At 38.6% G+C, this 26,612-nt stretch overlaps 3 protein-coding genes across 6 annotated transcripts; 2 read left to right on the top strand and 1 right to left on the bottom strand.

Annotated features, from left to right (window-relative positions):
• The first annotated feature begins 1,487 nt into the window (after positions 1-1,487).
• Positions 1,488-13,581, top strand: LOC6567768 (transcription factor che-1). Of its 2 annotated transcripts, none has more exons than XM_043214923.1 (5): positions 1,488-1,748; positions 10,149-10,295; positions 11,855-12,582; positions 12,670-12,766; positions 12,888-13,581. In XM_043214923.1, exons 1-5 carry the CDS (start codon positions 1,559-1,561, stop codon positions 13,022-13,024), a joined length of 1,299 nt encoding a protein of 432 aa, XP_043070858.1. In that variant the 5' UTR covers positions 1,488-1,558; the 3' UTR covers positions 13,025-13,581. The 2 variants fall into 2 exon arrangements, with proteins under 2 accessions (XP_043070858.1, XP_043070859.1); XM_043214924.1 differs by lacking the exon at positions 1,488-1,748 and adding an exon at positions 9,885-10,071.
• Positions 13,582-17,602: 4,021 nt separating this feature from the next.
• On the top strand, positions 17,603-20,730 carry LOC6567769 (uridine 5'-monophosphate synthase). The gene is made up of 3 exons (XM_001994092.3): positions 17,603-17,881; positions 17,953-18,466; positions 19,445-20,730. Exons 1-3 carry the CDS (start codon positions 17,729-17,731, stop codon positions 20,254-20,256), a joined length of 1,479 nt encoding a protein of 492 aa, XP_001994128.1. The 5' UTR covers positions 17,603-17,728; the 3' UTR covers positions 20,257-20,730.
• On the bottom strand, positions 20,385-26,378 carry LOC6567770 (annexin B9). 3 transcript variants are annotated; one of them, XM_032740334.2, is made up of 5 exons: positions 26,323-26,372; positions 23,910-23,983; positions 22,632-23,340; positions 22,390-22,571; positions 20,385-20,578 (listed from the first exon to the last, which is right to left on the bottom strand). In XM_032740334.2, exons 2-5 carry the CDS (start codon positions 23,937-23,939, stop codon positions 20,525-20,527), a joined length of 975 nt encoding a protein of 324 aa, XP_032596225.1. In that variant the 5' UTR covers positions 23,940-23,983; positions 26,323-26,372; the 3' UTR covers positions 20,385-20,524. The 3 variants fall into 3 exon arrangements, with proteins under 3 accessions (XP_032596225.1, XP_032596224.1, XP_001994129.1); XM_032740333.1 differs by lacking the exon at positions 20,385-20,578 and adding an exon at positions 20,641-21,080 and having other exon boundaries at positions 26,323-26,378; XM_001994093.2 differs by lacking the exon at positions 20,385-20,578 and adding an exon at positions 21,321-21,886 and having other exon boundaries at positions 26,323-26,374.
• Between the last annotated feature and the right edge of the window lie 234 nt (positions 26,379-26,612).

Genomic DNA, 26,612 nt, shown 5'->3' with positions numbered 1-26,612 from the left:
CAAACATAGATAAATACATACATACAAACTCACACATCTGTATAAATGCACTGGTCGTTCACTGCGACTGCGACGACGATGGCGACTGCGATGGCGATGGCCACACAACCCCAAAAGTTGGAAAACCAAATAAAAATACGAATACAAGGCACGCTGTGTTTGGGATTTTTCTTCATTCAGTTAGTCGACTTGTTGATGTCCTCAAATTATTATACAATTTTAGGTACAAATTATATAAGATGATTAAATTTTCGTAATTAATATGTTTTGATGAAACAAATCTTGACTTGATGTTTTATTTTTTTTATTTTTGCTCGTATTTAAAATTAATAATATTTTTATACAATTTATATAGTTTGCCTTATAAATCGCAACTTTATTTATATTGCTAATTTATTTATTTGGCTCAACAATTTTATTGTTTGAATTTGTGTCATATGCCCAGCCAGAAACGCATTGGGAAGAATATACAAATAAACGCACATTTTCCAGAGAAGTAGAAAAACTTCCACCCTCAAAAGCGAGACAAACACTACACACACACACACATGCACAAACAAACGAATGTGTGTGTACACATACATACATACATATTAGCGAACTAACACAAAAAGAGAGCGCTCCGCTCTGTCACTGTCATTTGTCCATTGCGTCGCTGTTGCCGCTGGCTTCGCAGCCGCAGTCGCTGCCAGCGCCTGATTGCCGTTGCCTGCCCCAGTGTTTCCGCTTTCTTTCGTTGTAATGTTACTTTTAGTTTGATGTCGGAGCCTCGACGAGCCGGTTGTAAGCGTGACTTTCGTTTAATTCTACTTTATTATTGTTGTTGTTGTTCTCCGCCGTGGACGCTGTCGTCGCCGTTGCCGTCGCGGTCGCGCCTCGTGTGTTAGTGAGTGCGTGTGAGTGTGCGTATGTGTGTGCTTGTCCCTGTATGTGTTTAGTTTAAGCGAAATTGAAAGTTGTACATTTTGCTACCCCCAAAAAGCAAAGCGCTGCATACAATCGCGCGCTTATATATATACATACATACACACAAACGTGTGTGTTCGAGTGAGTGCGCCACGCCACACCAACCAAAAACCAACCCCCACCAACAAGAGTAGCAACAACAACAACAACAACTGCTACTACAACAACAACAGCAACAAAAACAACACCCAGTCAAGTTAGCACCACCACCACCCACTGTTGTAAAGCGCCGCACAGTCATCGTCATCGCCATCGTAATCGTCATCGCCTGTTTCTGCTGCTGTTCGATCGTATTTCAGTTTCGCAGGCTCAACGCATCGTTAAGTTAGTGTTAGTGTTGGCTAGTGCAATTTGAAAATAACCAAAATAAACCAAAAAGCGAAAGTGTTACACAAGCCCCCCCAAAAAAAAGTCGCTGCTTCTCCAATAAAAACCAATCGGCAATTCTCGCTCCCACACACACACACACACACACACACACTGTCCAACGGCTCCTGTCTCCCTGTCTGTGTGTGTGTGTGTAAGTGTGCGTATGCTGCTCGCGTGTGCGTGCGTGTGTGTGTGTGAAGCCTGTTAATAACCATAAACTGTCATGATGAATTTCTCCGCGTTCGGCGGCCCCTTCTCAGGCATTCATCAGTTTGCCGCTAAATTTGATGCACAAACACCGGGCGCATTTGGTACGCCGCCGGTGAACGCTGCGGCCGCTGCAGCGGGCACCGATAATCATGTGCAACGCTATCAAACCAATGGCAATCATTTCAATCAGAATGTGCCCAACGGTAAGTGAACATCACATACACATACCAACATCCATATACGAATACATGCGTACATGTATATGCGCTGCATGTGTTTGTCTGTTTGTATGTACAACATAATCACTAAAAATTTATTTTATTTTTATCGATTTATTTTCGCCTGCTGCTGCTGCTGCCGCCGACGTTGTCGCTGCCGCTGCGACGTCAGCGCTGGCGTCAGCAACAAAAACAGCGGCGTCGTTTTGCTTTTCCCTATGTTAATAATGCACTACAACGCGCCGTTTGGGGTCTTTTGAACATGTGTAACTAGCACAAATTTCTTGTTTTGATTGTTGGAAGAGGGCAGAGGATCAACTTTAAGAATATCACTAATACATCAGCGTGTATAAGAGTATTAAATGTTTGCATTCGCTTTGGCTTTGGCTTGCACCATACGAAGCGCCATATGTTAGAGCGAGCAGGCAGGCACAGCTAATCAGCCGCTTAGTGATTCGTTTTGTTTCGTTCACAGAACTAGTTCGAACTGAAAGAAAATGCATTCAAACAATCTTGCGTTTACTGGGGCGTTGCCACCTGACAGAAAACGAGTTTTTATTTAAAGAGCTGCGATAAACTATTTTTAAAGTTGGAGAGATTAATAAAATTTATTGAAATTGCATACATTTAAAATGCAAAAAATCTGTTTATATAATAATGTGTTTTATTTACGTGCATTGATAGAATTTGCAATTATTTGCAAATGGAAATTGATCAGACCAAAAGCATAAAATGTAGAACAAATTGCAAATACACTAAAATTTACATTTAATTATAAATGATCAAGAGAGAGGAATATTTGTAACAAAAAACACAGGCTTACACTCAAATTGTAAATTCGTAGAAATAATAGGAAATTCTGGCAGAAGCCATTGTATATCAAATAATTAGAAGCATTTTAAGAATTATTTGTATTATAGATTGAGATTATCGTAATTCTTCAGTCAAAAACTATTTTGCAAGAGTTTCATCAAAAACTCTCATGTACGCCACTGACTACTGTTTCCACCCCATCCCTTAGTTTATTACAAATTTCCCAATTTCCCACTCGTCCTCCAATTTGTTTGCCGCACTAATATGCCCGAGATGAGCGGAGTGCGCCTGTCAACATAACCGAATCTAACGATTTTTGCTGTTGTTGTTGTTGCTATTTTGCGTTGGTTATTATTTTTCTTTTCTGCGCTATGTTTTGAGTCATTACCACCCACCCTTGTTTGACACTGTGTGTGTGTGTGTGTAAAAGTGTGTATGTGTGTTGTACGCTGCTGCTGCTGCTGCCAGTTTTTCTTGTTGTTGTTGCTTAGCTTCGCTTGAAAATGCAATGAACTCAAATAACTTTTGAATTTGCTGCATTTTACTTTGTATAGCTCTGGGGGTGGGTTTCTCTGCTGTCGTTAGCTACTCAACACACACACACACACACGCACAAACACAATTAAACGGGGGTGTGTGTGTGTGTGCGTGCGCAGTTTTCAACCCCAACCCCTGTTGAAGGGAAGGAAGCGTCGCTGCTTTTTTAATTGCACCGACTTCCTTACACAGCCCCGTTGCAACTCTTTGTGGCAGGGTGACAGCCCAACCCCTTTAACTCCTCTCCCCTACACCCCCTACCAACCCCTAAACAGGCAAAGTACATAACCCCATACAAAGACCCCCATTCCCATATTGGCAGCACATTAAAACAACAGCCCATCTCAATGCACTCACATCTTGTATCAATTGTAATTAGTTGCATTCACTTGCATAATTAAATTCCCACTCCAAGCAACTGCACTTTATTATTCATATTATTTACCTGTGCCCAGAGTGGGCAGATAATTTTAAAATTGAAATGCTCTCTGTTTTAATTATGAGAAATCAGGGGAAGGGGAAGGAACACCACGGGTTTTTACATAACTATATAATAATTTAGAGAAATATAACAATTTAGTGAAATATTTAAAAGTCCAGTGGCTTATCAACTATGAATAGTTTTCATATACAGATTATAGATAGATATATTATATTTTATATTAAATAAATATTATAGATACATCTATTGTTTTGTAATCTATTGTTTGTTAGAGCTGGCATCTGCCAGTCTTAAATATTCTTTTTATTTTCAAGCTGAGTCTCGTCTTTGATAAATAATTGTTGTTAACACACAGAGATGCCAAGTAAATCATAACAAATGCCAACATTTATTAAAACATAATTTTTGAAATCAATCAGTTAAACAGTTAAAACAAACAGTTCAATTTAAGTCTGCCGCACGCATTTATTGCTTATGACAAGAATCAAATACTCAAACACCATTTCAATTCCAATTCCGAACTCGAACTCAAACTCAAACTCGATACCTACTGCCATTTGCCACTGGTTTCGTATAGTTCATTGATCCCAGCTTTTCAGCTCTACGCATTACATTTCCAGTTTAGCGTTTTATTTTATTTCATTTCTGTATTTTTTCTTTCTTTTTTTTTTTTTGTTACCTGCAACAACAGGAAAATGTGTCTATGCGTGTGTGTGTATGTCGTTGATTGTGTGTGCGTGTGTGCGTGTGTGTGTGTGTGTGGGTTGCTCTTTTATCTATGTGGTTGCAGCTAGCCAATGCAGGTAGACTGGCGGTAGATACGCGCCCCCCCGCACCGTTCCCGTGCACCATGCACCCTGCTCATCCAATCCAGCTACCACATTTTCTTGTCGCTTATTAGCTGGCTCGGCTTATCACGCGGCCCGCAACAACAGCAACAAAAAAGTCAACTTTGAGTCCAGTTTTCGGCAGATAGATAGCCCAGGCCCAGATAGCGTGTCTCGTTGTTGTATAAATCACATTTCTACGAACGCAGACCGATATCAACTCGAAAGAGACGTGGACTGGCCAGCCAATTAGTATAGTTAGCTGCCGGCGATTTAACTAAAAAACAAAAATGCAACCGTACTCAGATGTTAACCTTTCTATTCCATATAGTCATATGATTTCATATTTTCTCTAGCTGCAATGTTCTGTTGAAACTAGGATAGCTTTGTAGCTGTTGTTTTTCACGGGTTGATCAAAAAGAATCTCAAAATGTATAATTATTTATTATTTTACTTGTTGGATATCTGGAAATGCTTATTTATCTTATTTTATTTGATTAATATTTGTACCTTCTTTTTAAAACTAAGAATCCCAATTATTGGATTTTTTTGTTGATATATTCTTGCCAAACTATTAATAATGTACTAAAACTCGTAACATCATAATACAAGAATATAAATGTAAGCCTAGGAGCAAAATAATATATTCGTCTGATCAGATAGAAAAATACGAATTTTTGATGTTTCATTGAGTCAGATCCAATATGAAAAACTGCGCTAATGTATAGATTTTTTTAATTTAATATCATTATTAGTTTAAGGTCATAAATAGAGACTAACTTAAAACTATAACTTTATTAATATATTCGCTATACAACATCCTTGTCAACTCAAGCAAAAATCATTGTAAAGCATTCGCAATGTGCAAAACATTGTCATTTACATAGTAATTCACTAAGCCCGAATGAAAGAACAAACTTTTTAACCTATTTCTGTTTTACTCTTCCCGTTCGTAATCCCTAATTCACAACATTGAAGCTTACTTAAATTCAAGTACCTTGGCTAAATATTTGTTTATTATGCGCTGACTTGTTTTCAGCAATTTACATAATTCATCGTGTCCTGCGGTAAACTCTTTAAGTAGATATAAAAAAAAGACACAAGAAATTCAACATGAAAACCATTTAGAGGCAAATCACATCCTAAAGGATATACTTAACAAAAGTGAAGAAAAGAAAAACAAAATAAAATAAAAGAAAGAACATTTGAGGCTCATTGATTTTTCGCTTAGGCGATGACGAAGCGACGCCGAGGGTAGGGATGAGTAAAACACAAACAGGGAGAGAGTGAGAGTGGGAGTGGGAGAGGGAGAGAGAGAGAGAGACAGGGAGAGAAGCAAAAATTGGGGAGAGAGAATTGGGGAGTGTCTGGGTGTTGTATGTTTGTGTGCGGAATAAAATGTTAGAAACGTGCTAATGTTATTTTTATTTATTTTTACAAATTTTGCATGCCGATGATCAGACAGCAACAACAACAAGCAACTAACCCGATCATAATGCATAATGATGGGTATATGGGAAATTTAAGATGCCAGCCAAAAGGCCAGCCAAGCGAATGGATGTGATAATATTGCGGTCTGTCTGTCAAGAGGGGGTCGCTTGCTTGCTCGCTCGCCCAACCCCCGTCACAAATTATTTGCACTCATGTACATACTTTTCTATGTGTACATAACAGAGAGTGTGCGAGTGTGTGTGTGAGTGTGAGTGTGTCCTGGCTGGGTTTACACCACCCCCACCGCCAGGGTGAGTGAGCAGGAGGCGGGAACAGCGCCCGACGCTATGCAACACTAAAAATGCGCGTGCTTATAACTCTGTCAGACTTTAGGTGTGTGTGTTTTTATAAAGATATATATATATATATATATATAATATATATATATGTACAGTTGATATATGACCGCATGTGTATGTAATTTCGTTAGCCACACAACACTTGAGCCGACCAAAAAGGCAGGCAAGTGTAAAACAATAAAGCCAAAAGCGAAGCTTTTTCTATCATATGGCAGCTTTAAGGCTTAAAGCTGCTTCTGGCAACACTCGTTTGGTTTATGGCGGCTGCTGCTATTTCTCTCGTGTTGTTGTTGGTCTTGTTGTTGTTGCTGTCGCTGATGACTCAAACTCTGGCGACTGGCGCCGCGTCGCGCTACACTGGCCCACACCCAATGTGGGCCCCACCACCAAAACCAGCCCCACCCCAAGCAGCGAGACAAGCGGGCGAATGGAACCCCAACTCTAATAGGGGTTGCAGTTTTTCCTAACCTCACTCGCTCGTTCGCTCTTTCTCTCTCCCATTCTCTCTCTTTCTCACTCTCTCTCTTTCTGTATTTTTTTTTTGCTATGTATATATAAGCGTATATGTGTTTCTGTTGCGCGCGCGCTCTCTCACGCTTTCACTGTGTGTGGCCGGCACTATAAACACACTTAAAAGTAGGAATACAGACGGCAGCGCCATGTTTTCCAAACGTTCCCCAAACCCAGCGAATTCCTTTCCATTTTGTTCCACTTTGGCTAGCTACTCAAACCCAACAGACGACGCCATATTGTGGGTTGGAGAGAGCAGAGTCACACTCTCTCTCACACATACACACACACAAACATACACATATATACAAGCTGGGGCGCGCGCGCTCTCTCTCTCCCTCTCTCGCTCGCTCGTTGTTTCTCTACGCTCTCAGTCTCTCAAATTGTACGCAGTTGGGCGCGCTCTCACTCTCGCTTGGCCGTGTTTCAGTTTTCACCGACTTTAACTCGTTGCTAAGCACCAGCAACAGCAACAACAAGCAGTCAGAGGTAGGCAGCAGTAGACAGAGACAGAGACAGAGGCAGAGGCGGAGGCAGAATACATCATGTGCTGTTTCTCGTACTCATCGTTCTTGTTCTCGTCCTGGTGCCTGTTTCTGTTTCTGGTCGTTGCTGTTTCTGTTGCTGTCGTGTGGCCCATGTGAAAGTGAAGTGAAAAGTGAAATGTTACAGCGACAATGCCGGGTACAATGACGATGATGATGTTGATGTTGATGATGGAAAATGGAGCGCATGCTTTCAGATTTGTTGTTGTTCAGAAGTTTGGCTCTGGTCGCTCCGGTTCTCGCTGCTCGTTCTCGCATCACCACAGGGCTTAGCCCAGTATTTCCGTGCGTCTGTGAATTTAACTTCTGCTTCTGCTCCTGCTCCTGCCTGACTGATTGCCTGCCTGCCTGGCTGCCTGGCTGCCTGCCTGACCGCTTTACCCGTTCCATATTCCATGTCGTTTTTGTTTTGTCAACTTGTCTTGTTGTATTTTTTTTGTTCTTGTTGTTGTTGCCTGTTTTGTCTTGTTTTATGGGCAGTTGGTTTTTCTGTCACTTTGCGCTGTCTACTTTTCGGGGTCTGCTTGCTGTGCTTACTGTGCTTCTCATGTTGTCTGTTGTCTGCGCACTCATTGGGTTCACTTGATTAATTACGGCTACATAAGTTTTACATTTGCCTAACTGCTTTCGTTGTCCAAAGCATGTTAATTGCTCGGTTAATATTTGATTACCTTTGCCTTTACTTTTCCCACTGGTAGCCAGATCGCTGGTTGAGATGCAGTTGAAATTCCTAATATGTAAATCGATTTTTCGTGATCAAATTCTCCACTCAACTTGTCTGGTTCAGCATTAAGATAACTTTGGTTAATTAAAAACAAAAATCAAAAATAAATATGTCTGATTAGTTTTCCAACTAAATCTAAAACTTTTACGTACTCTTGCAAATAATAGTTATCCTTACAACTTGTCTATCAGGAAGATAAATATTTGTGTCGATTAATTGATTCAACAATTCATAATTGCGAGCAAACCGACTTGAAATCAATGAACCAAAAGCTAAAATGAAACAAAAAAAAAAGAATAAAATAAAAAAAATACGAAAACTCAGGTTTTCTATTTAGCCATTTAATGCAATTTAAAGTCTTCAATTAAGCATAATTAGTATGTCTAATTAAATATAATCTTGCTTTTAAGTATGCTCCAAGCTTCAGGGATATGTTCAATCCATGCAAAGTTGCCTTTTGTTGCCTCCTCTTACGGTTCGCTGGTCAATTCTTTCAGCCTAATCCTCCTTGCGGACTACTTTCGTTTATTATATCCTATTAGGCTGCTTCCTTTATTGACCCAACCAAGTCGCCCGCCCACACATCTGTCTGCACAAACATCCCCCACCCCCCCCCCCCCACACACACACACACATGTATGACCTGGCTAATTGAGGTTAGCGCATTAAATTTGTTAGCCCTTAAAAGTACGCTAGAGTTTATTATGCGACTGCGGCAAAGTCTCGCAAAAGGCATTAAAGCATAAGAAAATATGTTCAAATGTATTGCAAGGTCACAAGTTAATTTATACGAGGGACTGACAGCCAGATGCCAAACACACACATACACACACACACACACACACACAAGGACTCAGATCCAAGCGCACATGCATATGGCTTTTTAAATATTTCGGCTCTTTCTTTTATTATTATTAAATTTGAGAGCTTTTTTTTTGCCGTTGCATGCCAGTGGCACTCACCCCACCGCACCCCCGCTCAGCGTCCAATGAGTGCGAAATCATTTCATCAGGAAAAAGGAAGCAAATGCTAAGAAAATACTGGAAAAAAATGTTTAAAAAAAAAATAAGAAAGAAAAACGAAAAACCGGGCCAATTGGCAACAGCCAGAAAATATTTATTAATAAAAACGAGCGCCCGGCAAAACCATGCCGCAAAAGGCAACGCCGAAAATACACACAGACACAAATATATATATATATATATATACATGTGTGTGTGTATGTGTTTGAATGCGTGTAGCATACAGTTAAGGCGCTTCGGTAGGACCGGTATTTTCAATTTTAATTTCCTTTTTCCTATGTATGCGTAACTCGCACGTGTGCGTCTCGCTCTCTCGCTATGCGTGTGTGTGTGTGCGTGTGTGGGTGTGTGGGTGCAAGATGTGGCCTTGGCAGACAGCAGCGAGTCGACGACAGGCCACACAGCGCAGGCGAACAGTGGATAGTGGGAGGGAGGGAGGGAGCGAGGGCAAAGGGGCGTGCAGGCAGGCAGACATGCCCACAGCTGCCGAAAAGTAACAGCAAGAACAGCAAGAACAGCAACAAAAACAACACACGCATGTCACTCAGCAGTGCCAGTGTTGCCAACTACTACCAAATTGTTGCTGCCTACACACAGACAGTCAGTAACTTGATGTATGTGTATGCATGCAAACACGCACACACACACACACACACACACACACGCACGCACACAAATCGAGCTTCAGTGGGACATTGTCGGCGTCGTGCATAAAACGAACAGCCGCCCGCTTTTTGCCGGCACCCGATCCTCGCTCCTCGTGCGTTTATCTATCTATCGATGTGTGTGTGTTTGTGTGTGTGTGAGTGTCTGTGTCTGTTTGTGTGTGTGTGTGTGTGTGTCGTCGTCGCCGCCGCCAGCTGTAGCTGTAGCTGCTGCTGCTGATTCTGCTTCTGCTTCTGCTACTGCTCAGACAGACGCAGGCCCCAGTCAGTTGTAGTTAGTCGTTGTGCGCTGTCGCTCGCTAGCGGCGAACAGTTTTTACAAAAAAATTAAAATAACTTTTTAAAAAAATATATATAGCAAATATATCTCAAATATATAGTATTTATAAAGTAACTTTCTAAGGCTGTGATTCTAGCGCAATTTCAAGCATGTGTAAATATATCAATTAAAATAAACAAAATATTCAACACACTAAAATGTAACATTTTGATTCTTTGGTTATTTTACAGTTTCGGCGGCTAATAATATGCAATATGGTCAAAATATATCCATACCTTACTCGCAGCCGCAGAGTGATCTGAACTTTTTGAATGCGGCCGCAGCAGCGGATCATAAGGGTAAAATCCATCCAAAAATTGAACGTGACCGGGAAGAAGGTGAGTCGGCGACGCTTGCTGAACGGTTCCTCTTCTTTTTTTTATATTTATTTTTTTGGTTTTATTTGTTGGTAGGGGCTGTGGGTGGTTGTGGTGGGAGGAAGAGTTACACACGTCTATTTGGCTTGCTCTCTTCTTTTATTTTTTTTGTGCTTTTTTTGGGCTTGCTATCTCTTTATATGGCTTACAATTTCAAGGACGCACATTATTCTTCGTGTGCGGCTGTCCTGCTCCTTGTCGCCGTTGCCGCTGCCCTCAGCTCGGCTCGCTTCGGCCAAATAAAGTATTTAGACATATATATATATTATATATACAATATTTATATATATATATATGAGAAGAAGAAAAAAAAATAGCCGAAAAATAAATATTGCGCCCTGTCTGGATTGAGATTTTTGTAGCATATTTTTTGGAGCGCCCAACAATTTGTAGCTCCCAAACAATTTATAAACTCTCGAGATATGTGTGTGTGTGTGTGTGTGTGTATGTATTTCCTATTAACAAGTTTTGAGAATTTCTGTTTACTTGATGTTGAGCTGAAAGTTTTTGGGCACACCCATTTTCCACGTGGGCGTATTAACTTAAAAATAAAAAAATAAAATAAAAAGCACAGCCTGAAAACATGAGCCTTAGACGAGCACCCGAGGAGTGCGCGGAGTGGGTTAGGGATGCTGCATGTCATGTGTCCTTGACGGCTGTAACTTCGTGGCGTGGTGCGGGCGCCCAGGCGTGGGCGAGGGCGCTGGCGAGGGAGCGGGTAACAGAGGAAGGCAGCCTGGGATTTTCAAGAAAATAGAACAGAGCCTGTACGCAACACACACACACACAGCGAAAAATACACACACGGGTTGAGTGTTGCCAAGCCAAAGCTTTTTGTTGTTGGGGTAGGTTTTTTTTTCTTCTTTCCTTTTTACAGCATTTCTTACAGCAAGAAAATTATCCAGGATGCTATTAGATAATGCATGAGTTGCTCACATTGCGGTGAGCCTGGGCCTGGGCATATTTAGATCAAACGGGGGCGGTGTTTGGCGGGTGATGAGAGCATTAGGTCTGGATTAGGGCTCTGGATGTTGCCATCGTCATTATCAAAAACAGCATTAAAACAACATATAACAATTTACCTTTGCAAGTCTCTGTTTAAATACCCTATCCGTGAATATGATCTTGTGATCTTCAAATTTCTTCACTTTGTGTAGAGTATGCATTTTTAAAATAAGCTTACGAAAGATGTTAAGAGGAAGACAATAACTCTATTTTCAAACAATCAATCCTTTAAATTCACTATCCTATCCTATATAAAATAGTAGACTAAAAAATAAAATAGAACATCACTTGTACTTTATGAGTTTCGCTGAGAAATCTTTAAAAAGAAAAAAGGGGTTTCCAATAAGAGCTGACTGCTTGGACTTATTCAAAATGTGGTTTGATTTGCCTGCAGCAAAAAGACAAACCAATTGCCAAGTTTCAGCAAGATGGTCTTCGAACCAAAAAAAAAAAATTCAGACAAGAAAATGATCTCGTTTTACTCACAAATGTTTTATTGTTTTTGGCTTTCGCAGTGCTCAATCAGCAAATCTTACAGAATGTCAATCAGTCGTGGCAAACGCTGGCTAATACGGCCAACACGGTCGACTACTCATCGCATTTGCTATCCGCAACACTGCCAATCTCCATACAGCACTTCCTCAAGTATTCGGAAACAATAAAGAAGGAGTCCACCGGCGATGTGCTTAAGAATGGCACAAATTTGGCCAGCTTGGCGCTGGGTGGCGTTGCCCTGACGCCCAGCAACAATGTGGCAAATGGTGCACATCACAACGGGCTGGTGGGCATGGAGCATGGCGTCCATATGACCAACATGACAGATGCGAATGGCGCTGCTTTGGCCAATGGCGGGGCAACCAATGGCGTCAATGGCAATGCCAATGGGGCGGTTAATGGTGCCGCCGTCTCCAGCACTGCGGCGGTGGGCACCACAAATGCCACGGGTGGAACGACCACCGCCAGCGGCAAGAAGACCAAAAAGAAGAAACCGCCAAAGGAGAAGAAGCCGCGACCCAAGCCCGGTGAAATTCGTGAAACGAAAGCATTGGACGGCTCCACGCTATACTGTTGCCCGGAGTGCCAGATGGCATATCCGGATCGCAGCCTCATCGAGCAGCACGTCATCTCGCATGCCGTCGAGCGGCGCTTCGTCTGCGATATATGCAATGCGGCGCTCAAGCGCAAGGATCATTTGACCCGGCACAAGCTATCCCACATACCGGACAGGCCTCATGTCTGCAATGTGAGTGAGAATCGTTGAATGCCAATCCCAATCCGAAACCGCAATCTCTGATCTCGAATCTCTAATCATTGTTCTTCATCTTAACAGATCTGCATGAAGTCCTTCAAGCGCAAGGAACAGCTCACCTTGCACATTGTCATCCACTCGGGTGAGAAGAAGCATGTCTGCATCGAGTGTGGCAAAGGTGAGTCTGATCTGCATATATCTGCATATATATGTTGTCTGCTAGTAATTATTAGAATAAAGCTCATTTAAAATGAAATTTGTTTCTTTTGCTAATACATCCTTGCTACATCCGCTTTCAGGTTTCTATCGCAAGGATCACTTGCGCAAACACACGCGTTCGCATATTGCGCGTCGCGTCAAATCGGAGGTCTCAGCCCAAAATGTGAATGGCAGCGGTGCCAGCACTGCGCAGAATAATGCGCTACACGGTTCCTGAGGTTCGTACAAGGACTTTTGGTAAACTCTCAACACACATTTCATGCCCGGAAAAGGCGGCTTAGTTGTTGCCAAGCAAATCGCTGCCATAAATTGCGAATTGTTGGTAAAAGCTGAGCTGCTTTTTTGGAAATGTGTTAAGAGTTTACCGAAGGTTCTGCTGAGCGTCACCCCAAATCCAATAACCCTCACAACAAAGTAACAAAACAAATGAAAACAAAACAAAAGAAAACAAGTTATACTACAATATGCAAGTATTAGTTGAATTTTGTTTACAACACTTTCAGTTCTTTAGCTTTGGTTCTTTCAGTTCAAGTTTTCGCACAAAAAGTTAAGCAAAGTATAGCAATTTATATGTACAAAAAAGAAAAAAAACAGAAGGAAAATTAATTAAAATGGAGCTGGAATTTTAATATTTGAAATATGCGCATAGTTGGCTTTCATTTCTTTATGAGGATCTGTGATCTTTGCTGCATAAACTAAAAAAAAAAAAACACAAAAAAAAAATGAACAAACGAAAGCTTTTAAGTGTAAGCTAATAATTTTTAAAGAAATCCATTTATGTGCAATTTTCTTTTATTTTTTCATTTGAATTTTCTTTTTGTTTTTGTTTTTGGAACAACTTAAATAAAAATGTACTTAGATTAAGTTCAGAAATTCAACAAAATGAATTCATTTTATGCGCATATTAATTAAGTCAAATGATGTACGGAATGAATAACGCGGTAAATATATATTTCTAGTCTTATACTTTATTTGAACAATTATTAAAAACAAAAAGTGAAGAGAAAAGTAAATAATGTCATGTAATTTTAAGATTTTAAACGTAATGTTCAAAGCGAAGCAAAAGCAAACACACTAAGCAGACTAATGCAATACCAGCTTGCGTCTTTGCATGCCCAAATTCCAGTCGTCGTTTAAATCAATCTACCTATCCATAAAACAAAATTACCAACCGCAGAAACTACAATATACCATATAAACAAACAAGTATACTCTATAGCTATAGCCAACTTACCATGCTTACAAAAACTAAACTAAAAAACTAAAAAAAAAAGCAACAAATAATAATAATAACTATGAAATACAATACCACAATATATACATACTATATATAACCAAATCCAAAAAAAGAAAAATACAATCCGCTGAGCAGCTCTAAATGATATTATCAAAAAAATACAAAACAAAAACGAGAAAAAAAAAACAGCTAACCAAAAACAATAACTGCAATAAAACTCAATAAACAAAAATATTTTTTATATAAATGCAAAAGAAAAACAAAACTTATACCAAAAAAAGAAATATATAAAAAAAAAACATGAAACGAAAAGAGAAATGGATAAAGAATATGAATGAAAGGCATAAAACAATAACCGAAATAAAGTGCAAACACTTCGTGCAAGTGAAAACGTAATTTACTGTTCAAATACATAGCATTTTTTGAGATTAACGAGATTAATGTAAAGGTCTAAACAATACCAATAAACGTTTTATCATATGATGTACCAGCATATTTACATATAGTTATACGAATGCTTCAAACTAATATACATACATCAGAAAAACAAAAAAACAAAAACAAAAAAACCAAAATAGTTGTAATGGTTTCGTTTTTTTTTTCTACTGTTTTTTAAATGTCACACAAATGATCATTGAGCACAAAGTATTTCAAATATTTCGATTATGAACTAAACGTATATTTTTTAAATGTATCTAAACCATATTTGAATTTCGATTTGAAATGAAACTCTTTTTGAACAGAGAACATTTTCTGCATTGAATTGATGAAACTTGGTGGTCAACGCATCATTTGAATATTACTGCAAAGTTTACTTTTTGGTATTTGTATTTTTGTTTTTGAGCATACCTAATTGATGTAGTGTCATTATTTGTGTAGTTATCAATTTACTACCTAATTAAAATATGCTAATTTTGTTACAAGCATATATATTATAATGTGTGTACTCGATTCAAGTGCAACAGCTTAAGGAGCAGTCTATCCTTATCGGGTATATCTGCTTTTTGTGGCTTTGTGCGTTGCTTTGAATACAGAAGAAGTAATTGAAATACTTGCATTAAAGTACAAATACTAATTACAAATAGAAAAACGAAAAACAAAAAACAAAACAAAAAAAAAAACACAGCAGCAGCAGCAACAAACAATTCAACAACTCATACAAAATGGCCAATGTAGCCAACAAAAGAAAAGTATTAGCCAAAAGTTATATAAATAACAAAATACATAGCAAGGAAAAAGAACAACAATCTTAAGTAACAGTTACTACATTTTAGATTGGCACATTATGGCTAACATTTGCATAGTCGATCCCAGAATGTGTCCAGTGTGCCACACATCATCATCCTAATCAGAGTCAGAAAGAAGCCCAACAAGTAAATATCGAGAAATAAGCAACCTTCAAAGCCCACGCAAATTTATTCAATTCGCAATTTTTCGTTTAGTATAACTTATATAAATCACATAAGAAATTATAAATCAATAAGTTTATAAAGAAAAAATTGCAATAAATGACAAACAAAGGAAATTAAATCACTCAGGGATGAAGCCTCCAAACAAACAAAACAAAACAAAAAAAAACTAAAAAAAAACAAAAAAATATAAAGTAAAAATGCAATATTTTAAATGAAACTAAACGAAAAACAAAAATACAAACTAAATTTATAAATAAAAGAAAAAAATGGTACATTTTAAAGTTAAATATTTTAGTGTAAAACAAAACAAAAAAAAGGTAAGAGTTAAAAAAAAATCAAAACAAAAAAAAATTAAAATCATTAGAAATTTGCACAAATTTTTGGCATTTTATAAAGAAAACAAAAAGAGCATAAAACAGCAACAAAAAAAAATCACAAACAAAACGAAATAACAAGCAAAACATATTTTTCCAAATATTAAACAAAAATTGGTCTAGCGAAGGTATAACAGGCAGTAAAGCAAATGATTTAAAACATTAAAAAAAACACACACACACACAGTCCGAGCAACTCTTAGTGAATTTAAATGAAATGTATTACAATTTACATATTTACAAAACTAACGGGAAAGCAGATGGAATCGAAGGTAGACGAAGGCAAGGGAAGGAAGGGGAATGTGTGCGGCCAAAGATAAAGTTAGAATTGTAGTTAGAAGTACGGCAAGTGTTGAGAAACGACGAAGGAACATTTTGAGCAGCAAACAGCGAGGCGACGATTAGAACGTTTATATTATGTAAACACTTTTTTTATAAAAAATAAATAAATGAAAACTAAATACAAATACTGTATATGTATGTATTGTACTGTATTTATGTTTAGTGTCGGCAGCAACTAAAACAGGCAAAGAAAACAAATACAAAAAAAAAAAAAACAAAAAGAACACAAAAATAAAAACAAAAAGAAAATCTAAGAATGAAAATAATATTTGAAAAGCTTAATACATTTTAAGGTTAGGTTTTCTGCGAAAGGACTGAAGTTAAGGCAACGTAGCGTTTAAAAACAAAATTGCGAGTGTTATGGACAAGGATGTGGACGAACAAATAAAAAACAAAAACAAAAAAAAAAAACAAATACAAAAAGAGCGCGCGGTTGGAGACGACATTGGTTTAAGGTTAGGCATACCCATGTATTTTCGAGCTAAACAAAAAAAAAAACAAATTGTAATGAAATAATGAAATGTAAGTGGAGAGAAGAACAAGTGACAAGCAGCAGCTACAATATTTTTATAATTACACAACTAAAACTTTGTTTTAACTATGTTTAATTTAAATAAAATTTCGATTCGTTTAAGACATTTACTGTTTTGTGATCCAAATTCAATGAACAACCGACAACACTTGACTTAAAAAAAAAAAAACGATAATTAAGTTGATAAAACTGCTGATGTACGGCAAATGGAAAGCAAGAACACAGTAAATTGTACTTACCTAATATAGCAAGAAGAAAACACAGACACACACACACACACTTTGAATTATATTTACTTGAATTAAATAAAAATAATGAGTATATATAACTTTGTACTTGAATAACATTTTATTTATATATATATATATATACCTTAAGTCGATAAAAATTCTAATAAATTATAATCACCTATAAAAAAAGCCAATGTGTTTATTTCTCTGGTTTTTTTGCTATTAGCTTTTTATATAAAAGTTTAATTTGTTCAAGCAAAGAACCTCTTCATTCTTATGGACATTTTTACTTATTTCTTATAAAATTCGTTTTACTTTCAACCTGTTGCTGCCCGCTTTAGCAGAAATCGATTTATGTGAATTTCTGTAATCATCGATACATTTTGTCATGTGCGATAGTTAACATATCAAGTTCCTTTAATTTATTTATTATTTCAAGCAATTCAATAATTAATATTTAATCATAATTATTAAACAGAAATGACAAGGTTGGCCAAAAAAAAACACATTTCACTCACAATTATTGTGAGCAAATGTATATGCAACAAAAGGGAATACCATAACTCTCATTCATCTATGTTAAGTTAACAGCTCCCATTGCTTAAAGCAGTGCCTTTTGAGTAAAGAGTCGCACTTCCCTTTGCGATGCAGCGCTCGTTTTTTAATGTTTGTTGTTTGCCAGCGGTGAGCGGACGTGTTTGTAAGTTGTAAGCGCAACTCGCACGTGTATATAACGTGGCTATTAACTTAGTGTAGGTTAAACATTTGCAATACGGAGTAGAACCATATACAAAATGGTGACCAAGAATGCCGATCAAATGAAAGCGTTAGCGCTCAAATTGTTTGAGATCAATGCATTTAAATTTGGCGATTTCAAGATGAAGGTCGGCATCAATTCTCCGGTTTACTTTGATCTGCGTGTCATCGTCAGCTATCCAGATGTTATGGTGAGAGACAGAGAGAGAGAGAATGATTAACAAGTGTTTTTATTTTTTTTTGTTTTTGTTCCCTTTGTTAGAAAACCGTATCCGAGTTGCTGGTGGCTCACATCAAGGAACTGCAGCTGAGCTCGAAGCACGTTTGCGGTGTTCCGTATACGGCTCTGCCACTGGCCACCATTGTATCCGTGCAGCAGCACACACCGATGCTGGTGCGCCGTAAGGAGGCCAAAGACTATGGCACCAAGAAGCTCATCGAGGGCATCTATCACGCCGGCGACACTTGTTTAATTGTCGAGGATGTAGTCACCTCCGGTTCGAGTATTTTGGATACGGTGCGTGATCTGAAAAGTGAAGGCATTGTTTGCACGGATGCAGTGGTTGTCGTCGATCGGGAACAGGGCGGCGTTGCCAACATTGCCAAACATGGCGTTCGCATGCATTCCCTGTTTACTCTTTCCTTTCTGCTGAACACGCTGCACGAGGAGGGTCGCATCGAGCGAGAGACCGTGGATGCGGTTGCCAAGTATATTGCGGCTGTCCAAATAAACAGCGATGGTTCATTCGTTGGCGGCGATAAGCCACATGAGGCGGGTAAGTCGGAGGGGTCAGAAACGGAATCCCCAGGTGCAGTTGCAGGGGGAGCACAGTGAATCCCAGATATTAAACGATAATGAAAACATGACATTCGCGCGTGCTAATTTAGGAAAAGTACACCTCCCATCCCCCCAATCCGTAGTCTGATTAGGTTTAGCATCAGAGCCGAAAGCCAACCCCAAATTTAATCAGTCCATCCAGCTATAGTCCATTGTCAATTAGGGCAGGTCGTTATAAATAGTGTTGTTGTCTGTTCAGCTCCTAAATTGTCTAATTTGCTTTCATATCAGTTGTTATATAATATGATCCCAGCAATTGATGCCACGATATTGTACGATTATTGTGTCTAATTTTATTAACGCTGCTCTGATAGCGTATGATTAAACCAAACGGGTTTTATATTCCTCTCTTCCATCTATATTATCTATTTAGGTTGATATACACTGTAATCAAAATAGATACACTTGAAAGCTTCAAAATGGGGATTGGCTTCTTTGTCAAAGGTGCTGCCAAAAGATAACTATTTAAATTTGGCGATTTCAAGATGAAGGTCGGCATCAATTCTCCGGTTTACTTTATATAATTATAAATTATATATCTTCCTGATCAATATCACTAGCCAAGTTGATTTTATGATTTCTATCTAGATGAAACTTGGTTTACATTGATGTCTATTTGCTGCAGACAGCATATATTTGTTGAAAACTGACAGATCATATCACTATATCATATAGCTGCCATTTATTATTAGGAAAATCCCTTTTACTCCCCAAGATAATTGGACAACAAATGATCAACGTCGGAATACAATTCATATTTTACTCTTTAAATTTTTTAAAGATTGATTTATTGATTGAATTCTTATTGTTTACTTGCCCCGACTTGTTTCCTAATCCATGTTTGTTTGTCGCACAGTGTAATCGCATTTGCTTTAAATAATATCTGCTGATAATGATTATCTTAAATTTCGAACAGCCAATGAGTTCTCGCGCACCAAACTGACCTACGAGAGTCGCGCCAACTTGGCCAAGAGTCCGTTGGCCAAGCGTCTGTTCAACCTGATGGCCACCAAGAAAACGAATCTCTGCTTGGCCGCCGATCTGACCAAGGCGGATGCCATTCTGGACATGGCTGACAAGTGTGGACCATACATTTGTCTGCTCAAGACCCATGTGGATATTGTGGAGGACTTCACTGAGAGCTTCATAGTCAATCTGAAAGCGCTGTCAGCTCGTCACAATTTCCTGCTGCTGGAGGATCGCAAGTTTGCGGATATTGGCAACACGGTGGCCCTGCAGTATGGCAAGGGTATCTATAAGATATCCGATTGGGCGGATCTGGTCACGGCACACACGCTGCCCGGACGGAGCATTGTCCAGGGCCTGAAGGCGGCGCTTGACGGCAACGATGTTGCCAAGGAACGAGGCGTTTTCCTTTTGGCCGAAATGTCGGCCAATGGCAATCTGATTGATGAGAAGTACAAGGAGAACAGCAATAAGATTGCCACCGAGGGTGGCGACGTCGACTTTGTGACCGGTGTCGTCTGTCAGTCAACCGGTTGCTTTGCCTTTCCGGGTCTCATACAGTTAACGCCGGGCGTTAAGATCGACGAGAGCGTCGATAAGCTGGGCCAGCAGTATAACACACCCGAGCATGTGATCAAGGAGCGCGGTGCCGACATTGGCGTTGTTGGACGGGGCATTCTCCAGGCGGCCAATGTGGAGAAGGCGGCGCTCACCTACAGCGATCGCCTCTGGGCCGCCTACGAGGAGCGTGTGGCCAAGTGATCTTTGACCCGGGTCGGGACCCGACCACGTTGACCTCAATCGTATTTCCAATTTGTATAAAAAAATAAGTTTTGCTATTTGGCCTTAAATTAAGCACAAAAATCATATTCCATATTGAAAGTCACTTATAATAGTTAAGAATTTTTGAAGAAAACAAATTTTATATTAAGTTAAAAGTTGACTAAACAAAAAGAGAATACAACAATTGATGAAATGTATGTTTGTTTCTATGTGATGTATGCATTTGTGTATAATTCATATACGGTATTTAGTAAGAAGCCAAACACTGCAGGACGTAGCTATAATCGCCGGAAATATCATCCTGTAAATGAACCGAAAGAAAAAGAATATTTGATTTGTTTAAAACTGGAAATTCAACTTGCAAACGGTTTGTTCCATTTTTATTATTTTGTTAATAACAAGCACAAACTACTGCAGAATTTACAAATAAAATGTATACAAAATATGTGAAAATCGTTATAATTTAATTAATTCGCAAAAGAGTATAAATATCAGATGATTGCACGTTAGACGTTATTACAGAGTCGATTTTTTGGCGAATACTTTAACCAGTTTATCAATGAGAAACATAATTGAGAATTAAGCACATCACAAACATTAATAAATTCAGCGGTTATTTAAATTTTTTTCTTTTGTGTTTTTTTTTTTGTTATCTTCGAAAATGCAAAGTTCTTTTTGGCATTTCTATTGCAGTGTTGAAAAATCAACTCTTATACTTGGCGCCAAGGTTTGCCCTCTTTCTCTCTCTTCTACCAAGCGGCGAGAGTCACAAGTAAATATCCGATTTCTGTGTTTGCATCCTCCTGTGCGAGTGTTGTAAATTGCGTAAGGGGGAAGCGTAAAAAGAGCAGAGCATAAAACGCGTTATTTTGTATACATTTTAATTGTTGTTGTTGTTGTAGTATTAAGTTGCTCAGTGCGCTACAAAGTAACCGCTTGACCGTGTTAGGTGTTATGTTAAACGCTTACAGCGCACTGTTAGTAACATGGCATGGCATAGCATGCGGCAAATAAAATTCAAATGTTTACGGCACAAAATGGCGTCTGATTTGATTTAATTTTTGTTTTATTGTTGCGTTTTGTTTTTGTTTCTTTTTTTTTATTAAACAATAATGTAACTTAAACCATTGCAAATGAGACTCGAAAAATGTGTAAAAAGTTTAACAGAAACCATAAGCTACACATATATGCGTGTATAGTCATTGTAAAAATTTAGATAAAATTAGGTGCAATGAATGTGCATAATTATATGTATAATATTTAACATGTGATGCGACTGTAGTTCTGACGGCCTAATTAAATGCACTGCGTTTTCTTATCAAAAAGGTTCCACATTTTTGCATTCGTACATCCTTATAGTGTGTATAAAAGTTTGTATATATTAAGTATATATATATATATATATGTATATCTGCGCATTAACTATTCGATTCGATAGTCGAATTTTTGTACAATTTGTGTATAAGATAAGGCTTAGGGCATGGAACAGACACGACAGTGACAAGTTTTTTGTTGGTTTTTCTTTTCTTTTCTTTTTGTGAGGGTGAGTTCTTTTTTACAATCCAACAATAGCCAATAGGGCACGCTTATAATCGCCAGATGTATCGCCCTAAAAAATATAGAATATGGCAAGTTTTAATGTTTAATGCACACAAATGAAGTAAGAATATAAGCAAAATATGAGTGTACAACTGATAAACTGAACGGGAATATTAAATGAAATTGCATTTAGAAGAGAGACAGAGCGAGAGCGATAAACGGGAAAAACTGTATGTGAACATGGGGTTAAACTGTACACATTCTGCTGATACTAGTTACTAGTTATGTAAATAACAGAGCATGGGTAAAGCTTTAAAGCTTTACAAAGCTGTTAAATGTAACTGTAGCTTGTTCTGCTTGTTGGCAATGCCATGAAATGTAACATTTACAACTCGATATGGTTAAGCGAATAATGAAGCTAGGAGGAATAATTATGTATTTATATATGTATGTAAATCAACTTTGTGACGACTATTTTCTACTGAGTGCACATCTAGAGCAGTGCCCAACACCACAAATGTTATCTTTAAGAATGTTAGCATACATACGATATATATATGGAGCAATAGTTACCTTGATCCACGATTCCAGGCTCTTGCCGTACTTGTTCTGGAATGCTTCCTTGATATCGCCCAAATCGATCTCTGAGCGGCTGACAACGATGCGGATCAGCGTCTTGTCCTTGGTGCCCATGCCGGCCATCGAGTCGTGCAGACGCTCGGAGAAGTAGTCGATCTTGGACTTGCAGCACTTGACTAAACAATTAATAACAAATATATAAATAGAGTATTTACAAAAATTTAAGAATGACTTACCAATGGCAAGGAAACCCTTCTCCACGGAGCCGCTGAACTCACGCTTGATGGCCTTCTCGATGTCGTTGCCGGAGAGATTCTCGTATTCGAGGAAAATCTGACGCAGCTGCTGATATGAGCGTGTGATCAGAATTGAATTGAAGGTGGACTCATCGGTGCCCCACATTCCCTCGCCGGCAGCATGCAACAGCTCTGCATCGGCAATGGCGGCACCCTCATCGACGCCCTGGTTCTCATCCCGATTGCCCTGCACCAGGGAGACGCACAGGCGCTTGAAATGGCCGCTGGTGTCGCCCTTCAGATCGGACTCGAGGGACTTACCAAAGCCCTGCTCGTAGAACTGGGCAATGGTCTTGATGCCATAGTTGGACAATGTGCAGAGAATCTCAATGATGGCCTCCTCATCGGTGCCCAAGCCGGAAATGGCGTCGTGCAGCTCCTGTGCATAGAACTGGGGCAGCGGTGTCATCAACGCCACAATCACATCCTCGAACTTGCCGCCCAGCTCGGACTTCAAGTCCGAAATCAGATCCTTGCCGTAGGAAGTCTTGAACGCCTCGGCAATCTCCAGACGCTGGACGATGCCGCGACGAGCGAGAATCTCAATGATCGCCTTCTCATCGGTGCCAAAGCCCTTCATCGCCTTGCGCAGAATGGCCGCATCCTCAACGGGATCAAAGGGATCCGCGGGGTAAACGGTGGGTGTGCACTGCAAATGCAAATTGAAATCAATTTTAGTACAGTGCTCACTCACAAGTATTGAACATGAAGATATTAACTAAATCTAATCTAATAAGTAAAATCATTTTCCCATCTTTTTTTTTTGAATTGAATTTTTTATATCTTTGTTTGAGATCCCATAAAACTGGACTGAATTTAAAATTTAGTAACTCGCTTTGTACGATTTATAAATAGTATTCACCACGAATAATAATGTACTGTACACTGTATTTATTATTTATTTATTTCGCAACTGAAATGAATACGTAATACGATTATGAATAATCGTGAATAATCGATGAATGCACGTAGCACACGTACTGAGCACTCCCTCATCTATACATGAATATAATAAGTATGTTGACTCATCTAAACAAATGCATTGTAAATTTTGCACATAGTTTTAGTGTTATATTTTTTTATCTGCATAATTAAAAGTGTCGAGTCGAGTACCACTCGATTAAAACGTAATGGTTTAATTACCAATAACGATAATAATAATAATATTGGCACATTCGCTTATCTCATGCAATATTTCAAACTTATTCATACACTCACCTTGAATGGATAGTACTCAGCGGAGCTCATGATTGCCTCTTGTCTTCTTTAGATTCTTTGTTTGGGGTTTAAATCTGTAAATGCGTAAAATACAAATATAATTAACACTGATCTAACGAATACTGCGAGTCTCTCGATTATTGTAATGGAGGCCTGAAAATTGTTGTACGACAAGGGTCAAAACACACAAAAACATAATGTCCGCATTAAATAGCTATGGGAATACATAAACCTGCCGCCCGCATGACATCATCAAACATTGGGAGGGAAACACATCCACGCATACGACTCGTAGCCTTTGTGGCGCCCTAGCGACAACCAACAATAAACAATATTGACATTATTTCCCTCATTCAGTGGTTTTCATAGAGTTCAACGAACAGCGGAAAAGTGAAAGTTTGAAATAGAAATGGGCGTTTGCGCTACGCTCGTTTGATAAGGAGAAAAAAAGTAAAGAAAAAAAAACTGTGGGTGCAGTCAGCATTGCGTATGCGTAATCAAGATATTTTCTAGCAGCAGACTCAACACATCAACTCACTGAATTACTAAACCAAACTCAACTGGATGAGCTCATGCTAGAAGACCACATAAGGGAAGTTCTCTTAAAATCAAGTGGAACAAATGCTATGCCAATCAATATGCATCTAAATTCTTAATAATAAATCAAACGAAAACAACTCGCGTTAGCAGAGGAAAAAAAACGTCAGCAAACATGAAAAATCAACAAAAACGTGAAAATTAAGAAGGAGGAAAAAAAAACATGACGTGGCACCACAACGCCTCTAGACCTACCATAAACAAATAAGCCAAGCTAAGAAAAAATCAAAAGAGTTTATAGCCAGAACCGGTTGAAATGTATGTAGTTTTACATACAACACACACACACACACACACAACACACAGAAACATAGAAGCGTTTGTTGGTGTGCTTCTCTTTTGTGGCCATCAATTTGCCTGCTTTTGTGGAACACGCAACAACCAAATGAACAAGCGCTAGAAAAGCGCTTGGAAAGTTGTTTGGAATGCGCCACAACTATCAGAAGACTTTTGGGCATTTTCCAACTAAAATATGCCGTTAACTCCACGATTTGTATACAAATGATTTGTGTGTATATAAATAGTTTGTAGATTCATCACATCTGCTAGTCATCTTACTGAGACTCATGTCATGAATCATGCTGTAAGTACATGGGCTGATTTCAAGATCGCTTAACTGTGACGTCAAAAGTAGGCTAATGTGGGCGGAGCATGTGACGAACGCTTAAAGAAACTGGATTTACTGGAAAGTTGGGTTTGTTAACCGCAATGGTTAGCGAATCTTTAGCTTAAGATTGTAATTGTTTTTTTCTTCTTTTTTTTTTTGTTAGCAGCGTACAACTACAGAAAGCTCGTGACACATGAACATGTGTGAATAAATTTTGGTAGTCGTTGCTAATGGAAAATAAGAAACATAAAGACTGACTGACTGTACCTTGAGGTCTATGTTTTTATTCACATTTTTCAAAATGTGATACATTTTGCTAGTTAGCCAACTAACTATAATAAACCTTGATGACGCACCTTATAATTGTGGGCATGCAATTGCAATTATCGAGTTTTGTTTTTTAAAAGCTTTTGTTGCGGAATGCGGTCGGTCTCATTGGACATGCACACAGTTTTTACTGTACAACAACAGATTGACTAAGGGCAATTGACTTGATTGGCACTCGAGATTGTAAATTAAGTTTGTACTTAGAAAGAAGATGGCGGAACCGAGCTCAATTTGCCGCTGTCTGATAAACAGAATTATAATTCGACACTGAAGCATCCATCATATATGTATTTATTTCCATCCTATTCAATTGAAAAGCCAATTGAAAAACTTTGGCTGGAAAAGTCACACGCGTCTGCGAATGAGAGCAGCGAGCGTTGAGAGCAGAGTGGAGGAGTGAGGAGAGAGCGTTGAGAGCGCGCGCTGACAAAATGAGCACCGTTAAAGTTTGTGTGCAGCTTCATTTGAACAATTTTTGATGATGTCATCTTTCGTCCAACTCGGGTGCAGAAATACGTACAAACATACCAAAAAATGAAAAAGTGCTTGTATTTGTGTGCCTTTTATATTGTTATAAAGCATTGCTGACTATAAGTGCCACGTATAGATATTATCATTTTCGGACGCGCCCAAAAAATCATATTTAAACACTTTGTTTGTATTCTTAATTACTTTTCACTTAAATTTGTTGTTGACAGCGGCCTCAACAGATATGGGGGTCTTACATTTGACTTACATACACACTTTAATATGTATATGCATATGTATGCAGATATATATATATATATATACATGTATAAAAAGCACAGCGAAAATAAACAAAATAGCAACTAGAGAGGAATTCTAAAAATTTACCAAGTGATATTCTCACAAAATACGTACAAAGTTTGCCGTTAAGCACTACGAGCTCTTTTCGATGTGAATTAAATACTGAAATCGCTTTGCGTTTGGCATGAGGTTTTATATGCGCTGTAGAAGCCGGTGTATCGGATCCAAGAGCGACACAGAGAGAGAGCTTAATTTGGGTGTTGGTGAGGTGGCGAACATTATGTAAAGAGCGGGACTCTTGTTGGGAGTTTGTTTAGTCCCAGTAATATATATTTGGACTTTTTGTTTATTATTTGATAATTGCATTAGTTATGGTACATGTGATATGCATTTATAATAAAATT

This window comes from Drosophila grimshawi, unplaced genomic scaffold (genome assembly GCF_018153295.1).
Source record: "Drosophila grimshawi isolate 15287-2541.00 unplaced genomic scaffold, ASM1815329v1 contig_311, whole genome shotgun sequence".
Classification (NCBI taxonomy): domain Eukaryota; kingdom Metazoa; phylum Arthropoda; class Insecta; order Diptera; family Drosophilidae; genus Drosophila; species Drosophila grimshawi.
Note: the sequence above shows the minus strand (reverse complement) of the source record. Positions and strands in the feature narration are given on the sequence as shown.

What these genes read in the sequence shown, in the direction of transcription:
- LOC6567768 (XM_043214923.1), top strand. Translation starts at nt 1,559, where the DNA reads ATGATGAATTTCTCCGCGTTCGGCGGCCCCTTCTCAGGCATTCATCAG. An exon ending in CAATCAGAATGTGCCCAACG is followed by an intron (nt 1,749 to 10,148) that starts GTAAGTGAACAT and finishes GTTATTTTACAG; the next exon opens with TTTCGGCGGCTAATAATATG. An exon ending in ACAGGCCTCATGTCTGCAAT is followed by an intron (nt 12,583 to 12,669) that starts GTGAGTGAGAAT and finishes TCATCTTAACAG; the next exon opens with ATCTGCATGAAGTCCTTCAA.
- LOC6567769 (XM_001994092.3), top strand. Translation starts at nt 17,729, where the DNA reads ATGGTGACCAAGAATGCCGATCAAATGAAAGCGTTAGCGCTCAAATTG. An exon ending in TCAGCTATCCAGATGTTATG is followed by an intron (nt 17,882 to 17,952) that starts GTGAGAGACAGA and finishes TCCCTTTGTTAG; the next exon opens with AAAACCGTATCCGAGTTGCT. An exon ending in CGATAAGCCACATGAGGCGG is followed by an intron (nt 18,467 to 19,444) that starts GTAAGTCGGAGG and finishes AATTTCGAACAG; the next exon opens with CCAATGAGTTCTCGCGCACC.
- LOC6567770 (XM_032740333.1), bottom strand. Translation starts at nt 23,939, where the DNA reads ATGAGCTCCGCTGAGTACTATCCATTCAAG. An exon ending in GAAGGGTTTCCTTGCCATTG is followed by an intron (nt 22,572 to 22,631) that starts GTAAGTCATTCT and finishes TTAATTGTTTAG; the next exon opens with TCAAGTGCTGCAAGTCCAAG. An exon ending in GCCTGGAATCGTGGATCAAG is followed by an intron (nt 21,081 to 22,389) that starts GTAACTATTGCT and finishes ACACTCGCACAG; the next exon opens with GAGGATGCAAACACAGAAAT.